A 12,613-nucleotide genomic window follows, 5' to 3' on the forward strand; every position below is an offset into this window, starting at 1 on the left:
ATAAGAATACTGAGTGGGTGTGTTCAATAGCGTGAGAAGGAACAGCGAAATGTCCAAAGAAAAAAATGACTAAAGTTTTAAAACTCCATGAAACTCAGAAGAAAATGAAAGCAGTGATGGACAAATCAATTAATTCAGTTTCACGAACCATTGCTAAAAGGCAGCAACATTTTAGTGGTTTCCTGAGCTACCCGTATTTCTTAGCTCCAAATTCATGTTGGTTTCATTTGTTGCACGGAATTATTTTTAGTTTAAGGTGTGTCCTTTTCACTTCCACATTTCCCGAATTCGTAAGTCTGTGCCTGCGGCACTGCGTAGACGCGGGGAGTTCGGTATCAGTTTACACATTGCCTTCAGTAAAATTCGCCAGAGGTCCACCCATTTTTGCCTTTTCCTCTTCCTTGCCCCGTCCCTGGGAGAAATCTTCCCTTCACTGGGAGAGAACTTCTCTCCCGGGGCGGTGCGACCCGGAGCTCCAGCGCCCGAGTCTCCACTTCGTTTGCTGAAACTTGCTTTCTGCCAGCTAAGAACCATGCTGCGAGTGATTGTGGAATCCGCCAGCAATATCCCTAAAACGAAATTTGGCAAGCCGGATCCTATTGTTTCTGTTATTTTTAAGGGTAAGAAAAAGTTTTCTTCTTTTTCTGAAGTCCTGTTTTGGAATGTTAGTTTCTTGGGTCACCTTCTTGAAAAGTCTGCGTTTAGATGGCTGATGAAGCCAGTCTCTCCAGCAGCATTTGTTACCTGCGCAGGACAGGGGACAGGACCCATTTCTGGGGAAAGCATTTCATTTTCTCCAGGGCTTAAGACTCATGGAATGACCTGATGTTTTAGCTCTAAGAGTGTGATTTCTGTAAGCTCTTGGTGGAAAATGTATTTGCCAATCCCTAAATTTCAGGTATCAACAAAGGTCTGTATTGGTTCAAAGTAAGTTTCAGTAGCCTTAGATGCATTTTAATTTTATCTGCCTGTGAGAAACGGGTAAAGGAGGAAGAAGAGCAATTAAATTGTTGGAGGCACCATTACTCCTTGAATCAGCCTGAGGCTGCTTTGATTGTCAATGGGCTTTTGGGCGGTGAGGTGAAGTTCATAGTTTTACTGAGTTTTCCTGCCCTTTTGTGTCTTTGTAATTGTTTTTGTATCTAGGCAGTTGGGGTGTTTTCTTATACATTCTGTAGCTTTTAAATTGCTCATTGAGGAAGAACTCTGGACTGCTAGTTTGCAGTTTGGGGATCTAGTTCTATCTTGCTTGCTGAATGACCTTGGGCAAGTTACTTCATTTCTCTGGGATCTCAATTTTCTTTTCTGCAAAACAGGCAAGAAGGGTTTAGACAAAGATCATCTCTAAAAGCCACATGGTTGGCTGAGTACGGTGGCTCACCAACCCTGAGCCAACTTTGGGAGGCCAAGACAGGAGGATTGCTTGAGCCCAGGAGTTTGAGGCTACAGTGAGCTGTGATCATGCCACTGCACTCCAGCCTGGGTGTAAAAATAAATAAAAATAAAAGGCTTGTCCGGGCACTGTGGCTCACGCCTGTAATCCTAGCACTTTGGGAGGCCGAGGTGGGTGGATCATGAGGTCAAGAAATCGAGACCATCCTGGCCAACATGGTAAACCCCGTCTCTACTAAAATACAAAAATTAGCTGGGCATGGTGGCGTACACCTGTAGTTCCAGCTACTCGGGAAGCTGAGGCAGGAGGATCACTTGAACCCAGGAGGCAGAGGCTGCAGTGAACCGAGATCGTGCCACTGCACTCTAGCCTGGCGACAGAGCGAGACTTGTCTCAAAAAATAATAATAATAATAAAATAAAATAAAAAATAAAAGGCTCGTAGTAATTTCAAAAGGCTATTTTCCTATGACACTTGATTGCCATTGCAGGGGAGGGGACAGGAATGCTGTCATGGCACAATTCGATGTAAGTGACTTAGTTTTGGCTAAAGTAGGGTTTCTAACTCTCAGTGTGGAGGCTTTATCTATTTTGTTTGTCATTAGTAAGATTGCCGGCTCACTTCTTGGCAAGAGGGATGGGAGAGAGAGGGAAAGGCAGAGAGAGTGGGAGCATAGATAGACATGTGTTTCCTGACCATGCCTTGCTACATTTCTCGTTTCTTCCAGGAGCCTGACTGCTACTCCCTGTCAGTTCCTGAGGCATCTATACCTTTCACCTTTCTTTTTTCCATTTTTCCCCTTTATTTCTCTTCTTAAACCTCTCCCTCTGAGGATGAGCAAGAAAATGAAAAAAATGAAACTCAAAGCTGGCTGGCTGGGTGTGGTGACTCACCACTGTAATCCCAGAACTTTGGGAGGCTGAGGTGGGTGGATAATATGAGGGCAGGAGTTTGAGACCAGCCTGGCCAACATGGCAAAAACCCATCTCTATTAAAAATACAAAAATTAGCAGGGCATGGTGGCCTATAATCCTGCTACTTGGGATGCTGAGGCAGGAGGATTGCTTGAACCCAGGAGGAGGAGGTTGCAGTGAGCCGAGATCATGCCACTGCACTCCAGCCTGGGCAACAGAGCAAGACTCCGTCTCAAAAAAAAAAAAAAAAGAGCTGGCAAATTGTTGGTTGGTTGAAAAAAACATCTGAAGAGCAAAAATTGGTTTTAAAAAAAAACAAAAAAAAAAATTTTAGAAAAAGACTGGGTCTTGCTATGTTGCCCAGGCTGGTTATAATTCCCTTGCCCAAACTTTCTTCCCACCTCAGCTTCCCAAAGTGTTGGGATTACAGGCATAAACTACCACGCCCAGCTTAAAATTGGGCTCTTAAAGGACAAAGAGGTTTGAAAATCTGGCTACTTAATATCATGGACTCATGTGATGTCAGAGTTTATTTACATGTGTTAGGTTTTATTAAGTTTTTGTTTTCTTGAAGCAGTTACATAATAGTGACATAATATGAAGATTTTACATCCTTCATCATTGACATATAAAGACATTAAAATATATTGGGATCAGTCCAATCATGTAATTATTTAAGTCTTATAGATTATAGAGGAATTGGAGTTAACACTATATTGAAATCTGATTTGTTATTTGTCTGGAGTTTGTATGCACTGATGGAACATTTTAAATGATGAAAAATATATCTAAGTCAATGAATGCAAACAATCAATTGAAAGTGGAAACCTTTAGTGAAGTTGGCAAATATAGTCTATCTAACCAATTACACATTTAACTTTAGTCTCTTTTCTGGCCTCCTTTGTTCATGCAAATCAAGTGGTAAAGTCATTCATTCATTTAACTAACAAGCAACCTGACAGAGGAAAGGATACTCAACTCAAAGAGTAGGAACATCTGCATTCTAGCTGACATTAACTCAATATCTGATTTAACTACCTGGGTCTCCAATTTCTCAGCTGTGGCATGATGGGAACTGGTCTTTAGATGTCTTCCATCTTTTTGGTTCTATAATTTTCTAGTTCCAGGTGTTGAGTTATCTGCTCTCAGCAAGATGTGAAATGCATTGCCTTAGGTGCTGGAGGGGATATAGTAATGAACACAGCTTTCTTCCTGCTCTCAGTCTATGTCGGTGGTTTAAAATCCTGGTGATGGCAAACCCTTTACAGGTGTGTCCCCAGTTTTGAGGACTGCATAAAATTAAGTAAATTAAGTTCTGACTGAACTGAGGATACTTATAGCACAATACTGTCCATCAGAGGGAACATGGAACAAAGGCAGACATACTTCATAGTGTGTTGTGGGGTAGGGTATGGTAAAATGGAAAAAGCCCTACCATGCCTGTAATCCCAGCTACTTGGGAGGCTGAGGCAGGAGAATCCCTTGAGCCTGGGAGGCAGAGGTTCCACTGAGCAGAGATTGCACCACTGCACTCCAGCCTGGGAGACAGAACGAGACTCCATCTCAAAAAAGAAAAAAAAAGAAAGAAAGAAAAAAGGAAAAAGCCATACCAGAAGATCAAGGCAGCATCAAAGAAAGTCCCTGTGTTAACTGAAATACGTAAACATTTTGCCACTTGGGTAAATAAGCAAAGTCAGGGCAGTAAGCAGCTCTTCTCAAACTATAAGACCAGGGGAAATAATTGTTAATGGTGTTGCTCGCATAGACACTGAGGCCCTATTAGGCTATAGCTACACTTATTAGGCTATAGCTACGCTGCACTTGGGATTGTGCTGTACTGACAACCAACTGGTTTATAGCTGACCTCAGTCTTTCATGTTAAAACCCTTTCTTTCTTTCTTTCTTTCTTTCTTTCTTTCTTTCTTTCTTTCTTTCTTTCTTTCTTTCTTTCTTTCTTTCTCTTCCTTTCTCTTCCTTTCTTTCTCTCTCTCTCTCCCTCCCTCTCTCTCCCTCTTTCTCTCTCTCTCCCTCTCTCTCTCTCTCTCTCCCTCTCTCTCCCTTTCTCTCTCTTTCTCTTTTTTTTCTGCCATCCAGGAGGGAGGAGTGTAGTGGTGTGATCACGGTCTCGAACTCCTGGCCTCAAGCGATCCTCCCACCTCAGCCTCCTGAGTAGCTGAACTATAAGCTCACACCACCATGCCCAGCTAATTTTTAATTTTTTTTGTAGCAACAAGGCCTCTCTCTGTTTCTCAGGCTGGCCTCGAACTCTTGGGCTCAAGCAATCCTCCTGGCTTGGCCTCCCAAAGTACTGCACAGGTATGAGCGCCCAGTTGTGTTCAACTGTGAGCGACTTTTCTGAGGCTGTCAAATTACTCAGGGCCTGGTAGCAACTAGGAGGATCTGCGGGTTGCTGTAGTCCTGGTGCATGGTTGTTGTTGATGTTTAGCAGTGTAGGTATAGATTATGAAAGACACAATGCTTATGTAATTTTTCACATCTTTGGGGTGCACCAGATTCCATGAGCCAGATCCGAATCGTGAGGCTGCAGTGAGTGCCTGTGAGCCAGGGGTGGCCATTCTGCCCTAAGTTCCATGCAGCCAGCCAGGCTGTGAAGCTGAATCTAGCTGAGATTAGTCTACAAGACCTCTGAGACCAATTTCACCTCTGAGACTTGACGATTCCTCCAAACAGAACAGGTTGTTAAAAAACTTTTTAATTTTAAATAATATAATATTTTTAACTTCTAAAATTAAAAATGCATGTAGACATAAAATAAACTAACAATCCAGAGGGATTAATGCCACTAAAAAGTGCAAATTCTCCCTGCACCTCTTCTACTCTTTCTCTCTCCCACTGTTAGTCCTTCAGGGCCACCACGCTGAACAATTTGATTTGAATCCTTCTCGACCTTTTGCTATAGACATGTAAGTTGTCCTAACTACTACCTGTTAGCAACAGGACTACAGTGGGTGTCCCTGTGGAGCATGTCTTTGTGAATATGCACATTTCATTTTTATTTTATTTTATTTTATTTTTTAGACAGAGTCTCGCTTTGTCACCCAGGCTGGAGTGCAGTGGTGTGGTCTCGGCTCACTGCAACCTCCGCCTCCTGGGTTCAAGCGATTCTCTCGCCACAGCCTCCTGAGTAGCTGGGATTATAGGTGCCCACCACCGCGTCCGGCTAATTTTTGTATTTTCAATAGAGACAGGGTTTCACCATGTTGGTCAGGCTGGTCTTGAACTCCTGGTCTCATGATCCGCCGTCCTCGGCCTCCCAAAGTACTGGGATTATAGGTGTGAGCCACTGTGCCCGGCCATGAATATACACATTTCAAAAGCACAGCTTCTACCTTTGTGTGTGTGTGTTATTTTTCTTTTTTCTTTTTTTTTTTAGACAGAGTTTTGCTCTTGTTGCCCAGGCTGGAGTGCAATGGCATAATCTTGGCTCACTGCAACCTCCACCTCCCAGGTTTAAGTGATTCTCCTTCCTCAGTCTCCCGTGTAGCTGGGATTACAGGCATGCACCACTATGCCCGGCTTATTTTTGTGTTTTTTAGTAGAGACAGGGTTTCACCATGTTGGCCAGGCTGGTCTTGAACTCCTGACCTCAGGTGATCCACCCGCCTCCGCCTCCCAAAGTGCTGAGATTACAGGCATGAGCCACTGCATCTGGCCTTTTCTTTTCTTTTAAAGATGCTTTTGCTGGATCTTGACATTGGCTTCCATTTTCCCTTTGACCCATCCCTTGCTTCTGTGTCCAATCTCTTGAAAAGGTGATTGAGCAGAGGTTTCCTTGTATACTTTTATATTATTGTGTCTTTACAATGTGGCAACATTACATTCACATAAAACATCCATCTCCTTGGGTACATAGTTGTTGCTACTATAGCATTTTTCTCATCCTCTCCTTAACGATATCCCCCATTCCATCAGCCAGAATTTTCTCTCCCTTCTGGTCTTGTGTAAATTTTTCCTTGTGGAATGTCTACTGCTACTGTCCAGATGGCCGCCAGATAATTGTCATGTTATTACTTATTTTTTCCAGATTCCTGTTATTTTACTTGAACCGGTTTTTGGAATGTGAGCCTAGATATTTCTAGAATATCCCCTTTCTAATTAGCCTATCAAACTTTGTAGTCTTGAGCAAACCACTTAACCTCTCAGAGAGTCCTTTTTTCTTTTGAGAAATGGGGCTATAATGGCTTATCTGAAAGGGAGTTAATCTCTAGACATCCCAAAGGCTGTGATGTATCCAATAGACACACGTGTATTTTTAGTAAAAACCTGCTTTGCTGTTTGAAATTATAAAGTTGATTTTTTTTCAGTCGGGGACATTAACACCAAGAATATATCTTTTAAAGCATTTTTTTTTTTTTTTTTTGAGACGGAGTCTCGCTCTGTCGTCCAGGCTGGAGTGCAGTGGCTGGATCTCAGCTCACTGCAAGCTCCGCCTCCCGGGTTCAAGTGATTCTCCTGCCTCAGCCTCCCCGAGTAGCTGGGACGACAGGTGCCCACCACCTCGCCCGGCTAGTTTTTTGTATTTTTTAGCAGAGACGGGGGGTTTCACTGTGTTAGCCAGGATGGTCTCGATCTCGTGACCTCGTGATCTGCCCGTCTCGGCCTCCCAAAGTGCTGGGATTACAGGCTTGAGCCACCGCGCCCGGCCTTAAAGCATTTTTTAAATAAGCTCCAAAGCTATGAGAACTTTACTGCCTGGCAACAGTGCGAGACCCTATCTGAAAAAAAAAGAATGAGGAAGTGATGTGAGAAAGACTTCATGGATATTATTCCCTGTGGTCTGTCCAGGCACTTGGTGCATTGCCCAGACAGAGCCTTGGTTCACCCAGTGAGAACCACAGGACTCATCAAGAAGATCCCTATCAGCTCAAACTGATAATCACACTACCCGGGTATTCCCATAAAACCACTGCATTGTATTGACAAAACAATCAGGAAGGCAAAAGTGTTTAATCTACTGTGTCATTCCCAACCCTTCCTGGAGAACTAGGCTTAGAGACTCACTGCCTAAGGAAAGTGGCCCCACCCTATGGAAGCATGGGAACTCTCAGAGGTACACGGCAGGGTCTCAGTCATCTATAAAGCTACAATTGCCCCTAAAAAATTAATTAATGTGCCTTGTTTTTCTTTCCTCCTTCACAACACATCTCACCTGCGTGCCCTCAGCTTAGGTGTGCTGGTATTTGTCTGGTATGGGTTTTCCTTTCTAATCACGCGTGCGTTTCTCCTTTCCCCGAGGATTTGGCCCTGCCAAGAAGGCATGGGATTGTTATATCCTCTGCAACACCCAGCACATCACTGATGTTGAATACACATTTTAAATATTGAGCATGTAAGAAAAGAACTGGCAGGAGATTTGAGACACCTTGGTGTGATAAAGTCCTTGATGCTTAGTCCTGAAAGAGACCCTGGGAAGTCAGCCAATTGCCCTTCTTTCCAGCTGAATTACATTTAATATTCTCTCAGGTGTTTGTGAATGAGGCTTAGTAAAGAACCCTGTCAAATATTCATGAACTTTGAGTATAACCAGTTCGTAGCACCTGTTCTCTGGGAGCAAATCGGCATCTTAGACATTTTGCATTCTTGTTCCTGGCAAGGAAAACATGAAGCTGCCAGTTTTTATGTTAAACCTTCATACATGAAACATACTATATAGAATGCCATGATATGGCAGTGGTCACGTGACTCACTGTCTACTTTCTATTGAACAGCTGTTCTATTGCACAGGGGTGTGCTCTGAGCAGGTCTGAGTACAGTTCTCACTCAGAAAAAGTTATGGGACATTTGATACCTTAAGCCTTATCAGTTAACTTCTTACTGGGCATGAGGGTGCAAAGGCCCTGAGCTCTGGGGCCAGGGATGCCTAAATGAGAATTCCAGTTGCAATCCCTAGTTGTTCATGAGCAGATAAAATCTTCAACTTCAAGCCTGGGCATGGTGGCTCACGCCTGTAATCCCAGCACTTTGGGAAGCCGAGGTGGGTGGATCACCTGAGGTCAGGAGTTCGAGACCAGCCTGGCCAACATGGTGAATCCCTGTCTCTACTCAAAATACAAAAAAATTAGCCAGGCATGGTGACGGGCAGCTGTAGTCCCAGCTACTCAGGAGGCAGAGGCAGGAGAATTGCTTGAACTCAGGAGGTGAAGGTTGCAGTGAGCTGAGGTGGTGCCATTACACTCCAGCCTGGGCAACAAGAGTGAAACTTCATCTCAAAAAAACAAAACAAAACAAAACACCCCAAAAAAACAACAGCAAAAAAGCACGTCAGTTTCAGTGTTCTTAATAATACCTCCTGCCTTGCAGGGCTGTTTGAGGATTAAATTAATGTACATGTGACATTGCACATGGCAATCTATAAATCTCCTTACCTATTTGATAATAGTTTCAGTGCACCAGAGAGTTATTTCTGGAACTAAGCCTAGAAAAATATGCATAAGATAGCTTGGACTTTTAGGCCTAGGTGACCGTCTAGTTAGCCCACAAGAATGAGATGCAAACCAGAATAGACATGAAAAGTTACAATCTGAGTAGATGAAAGAGTGAAAAACCTTGTGGAGAAAGTGTCATTTGGCTTGGTTTTAAATGATGAGTGGAAATTTGACAGAAATAATGGAAAAAAGACATTCCAGGCTTTGGAACAGCACAGAAGGACCAGGGAGCCCTGGGGAGGAGTAATGTGGTATGAATAGGGTTTGAACTTTACTCATCAACCAGTTGGGAGCCTCGTTAGGCAGCAATGTGAACAGCAGATTCCTACTAGTCAGGGAGACTAGTAAGAAGGCTTATTAGTTGAGTCAAATGCTTCTCAGGACAGGTGGAGCTCATCCCAGGGCTGGAATCAGAAGGAAGGCACTAATAAGGAAAGACACTGAGGAAGCAGCCTGATTGAATTAAATTAATAAGGAAGCCACACTGGACAGGCGAATTCGGCCATCCTTCCTCACATTCTACTGTGAAATGGAACATCAGACTGCCTTGCTTCCAGCTGGAGTGTGCACCCTGTGGGCGAGTGCAGGGCTGGTTGGGGTAGCTCTGCAAGAAGCCAGCATGAGGGCAGTAGCCACCTGAGGCAGCAGGCAGGAAGGCCACCAGGAGATCGAAGGAAAACAGAAATACAAAGTGATTTTTGAAGACAAAGTGTGGTGTCTTCCCAAAGATCAAATTGGGGAGCATTTCCTCAACCAAGCTGAGCTGCGGTTCATTTGCATAAGGTCCTTCTCTCCCTAGCCTGTTGTACTATCTGAAAAGATAGGGAGTCACGGTTCAGAATTGCTTCATTGCAAGGAGCAGATACTCACTTCACTGTACTCAAGGAAACCTTGGTTTTTCTAAAACCAGAGAGAAATCTAGAGTCCAGATCACAGACCTCACAGGAACCAGAATCGTGTCACCTCACTTCTCCCCACCTCCCAGGGACTGTGCACCCTCCTGCCTCTGTTTCTCCCTGCACATGGCAGCCATTACTTTTCTGCATATTGGCTATAATTGTTGACTTTCTGCAAATTGGCTATCCTTAGTGAGGCCTCTTGCATGGGCTTTGGGTTGCCACAAGGTGACTGGGTCCTGACTCTACATCCAACTACAGTGGCAGCATCTCATGCATGAGATAGCTCAGAGAAAAACACCCATTGGCTTGGTTTTGGTCAGATATTCAGCCCTGCTCCAATCAACTGTGGTCAAGGGGCATGGAAACCCAAGACAAAGTGGGTAGACCAGATGTGTCTACTCACAGGGCAGCCTTCTGAGGCCCTAGAATACGAACTCTCCACCCCATCTCTTTCCAGGGACTAGATCTGTTCTTTTCCATCTTTAATCTGTTGGTTGACATAACCTCTCACTTAAAGAACCCCCTTCTTTCTGTAATTAACACAATACCTGGAAAGGGATGTCCTTTGGATTAGAAAAATTAATTTTCACTCCTGATTTTATCGCTAGGAACTGGGTGTCTTTGGGCAACTTTATTTCTGAGCCTTCATTTCTTCATCTACAGAGTGTGGAGAATAATCTGTACCTCTCAGGGAGCTTGTCGGGAGCAATTGTGATAAAATATCTAAAGAACTTGTCATAGTGCTGACACGGAATGTTGTATGACAAGTGCTCGTGTCTCCCGGCTTTTATGCCCCACTTCTTCCCCCATTGCTGCAGGGACATACAGAGTCCTGGGGGACATTTCCAAGGGGTGGCCCAGGCTTAGCTGTTCAGAATAAACAGGATGCTGGTCAGCTGTGGCTGCACAAACAACTTAAAGGCATTGCCCAAGTAGGTTATTTGTTTTTAATTGTGGTAAAACACATATAACGTAAGATTTACCATCTTAACTATTTTAAATGTACAGGTTTTTTTGTTTGTTTGTTTTAGTTTTAGTTTTTTTGTTTTTTTGTTTTTTGAGACGGAGTGTTGCTCTGTCACCCAAGCTGGAGTGCAATGGCACCATCTCTGCTCACTGCAATCTCTGCCTCCTGGGTTCAAGCGATTCTCCTGCCTCAGCCTCCCAAGTAGCTGGGATTACAGGCATGCACCACCATGCCCAGCTAATTTTTGTATTTTTAGTAAGGAGGGGTTTTGCCATGTTGGCCAGGCTGGTCTTGAACTCCTGGCCTCAAGTGATCTGCCCACCTCAGCCTCCCAAAATGCTGGGATTTTATTTCTAATTTCCTGAGGAAATGGGCTACTGTTCTCCATAGAGCCTGCACCATTTTACATTCCCACCAGCACTGCACAAGTGCTCCAATTCTCCACAGCCTTGACAACACTTCTTCTTTTTTTCTTCTTTATTTCATAGTAGCATCTTAATGGGTGTGAGCATAGTAGGTTCTTAGCAACTCTCTGGCTTGGATTTTCAGCTCACACTTGCTGCATGGGCTCAGAGTGAGAATTGCTGCCGTGCAGGCCTCATCCTCAGTGATCAGCAGGATCACTGTGATGATCAGCAGCTCTCCTGTGATGGAAAGCCCGCTGGCAAGGGCCCAGCAGCAGCCTGAAAGAGCTTGGTGGCCTCTTGGCCAGTGGAGCCCAGCCCTGAGGTCCGTGTGGCCAGAGTTGTGCTGGGAACCATAGCAGAGCAAAAGACATGTGAGAAATAGCGATCTCGACTCACTGCAACCTCCACCTCCCAGGTTCAAGTGATTCTCCTGCCTTAGCCTCCTGAGTAGCTAGGATTACAGGAGCATGCCACCATACCCAGCTAATTTTTGTATTTTTAGTAGAGAAGGGATTTTGCCATGTTGGCCAGGCTGGTCTTGATCTCCTGACCTCAGGTTATCTGCCCACCTCGGCCTCCCAAAGTGCTGAGATGACAGGCATGAGGCACCGCACTCGGCCCTCATTTCATTTTTAGGAAGTAGGTATTACTGCCATCTTCATTTTCCCTATGAGGGAGCTGAAGCAGAGACAGATCAGGATTTAACTGGATTCCAGATGGTCCATGCGTCTTCACTGAGCTCAGCATGGATGAAGAGGTTTCTTCACAACCTGTGACTACACAACCAACTCAGATAAACAGTTCTTCTCCCTCTGAACGGATTGAGTTGTTTAGTGGTTGGGGTCATTAGGATCCAGTCTGAAAAAGGAAGAAAGTGTACCAAGAACAAAAGAACATAAAAAAAAGAAAAAGAAAAACAAAACCCATCCCTCCTCGGGTGAGTTTGCAACAGAGCAATGAAAGCCTTTATGATATGCTGTGACTCAGAAGCTCAGAGGTGACATAGCTTAGCAGTGAATCAGTTCCGCTGATAGTCAAGTTTGAGCCATTTTATTAGTGGAGACTGGAACCGTAACTTCTTGTAATGTAAAGTATTAAAAATCCAATATTTGACTGGCAGGGTGAGGTCCACTTCATTTCACCTCCGTTTGTTGGTTTATGACCTTCATCATCTTTTTCATCTCAATAGTGCAGCTTATAAATTGAAAAAAAAAAAAAAATCCTTGCCCTTCTCTCTCTTTCTTTCAATAAACAAAACGTTATGTTTTTGTTTACCCCTCCTAACAGTCTGAATTCATTGCCGGGACACTCCCTGTCTCCGTCCCTCCTATGTTTAGCAGCTCCTTCCTCATTCCAAGCATGAATCCATTCAACAAGTATTGATCCAAGTGTTGATGGAGAGGGTACTCTGCCGGGCAGCGTGCTTAGCTCTGTGTATAGGGTGGAGAACAAAGCAAGTTTAGCCCTGTCCACATGCATCTTATAGTCTAAGCTGTAAATAGGGCCAGTGTTCAGTGAATTAAGAGTGCAGGCTGGGTGTGGTGACTCACACCTGTAATCGCAGCACTTTGGGAGGCTGAGGCAGGC

General features: G+C 44.2%; 1 protein-coding gene across 4 annotated transcripts in view; it reads left to right on the top strand.

The window, feature by feature from the left end:
- Positions 1-302: 302 nt before the first annotated feature.
- Positions 303-12,613, top strand: part of LOC105480142 (myoferlin) — a 172,915-nt gene continuing 160,604 nt past the window's right edge. For all 4 annotated transcript variants that reach the window (XM_011738667.3, XM_011738672.3, XM_011738655.3 and 1 more), the window contains exon 1: positions 303-620. In XM_011738667.3, the coding sequence (XP_011736969.2) occupies positions 533-620 (88 nt within the window). In that variant the 5' untranslated portion in view covers positions 303-532. The remainder of the gene's footprint in view (positions 621-12,613) is intronic.

Source organism: Macaca nemestrina, chromosome 9, assembly GCF_043159975.1.
Source record: "Macaca nemestrina isolate mMacNem1 chromosome 9, mMacNem.hap1, whole genome shotgun sequence".
Taxonomy (NCBI): domain Eukaryota; kingdom Metazoa; phylum Chordata; class Mammalia; order Primates; family Cercopithecidae; genus Macaca; species Macaca nemestrina.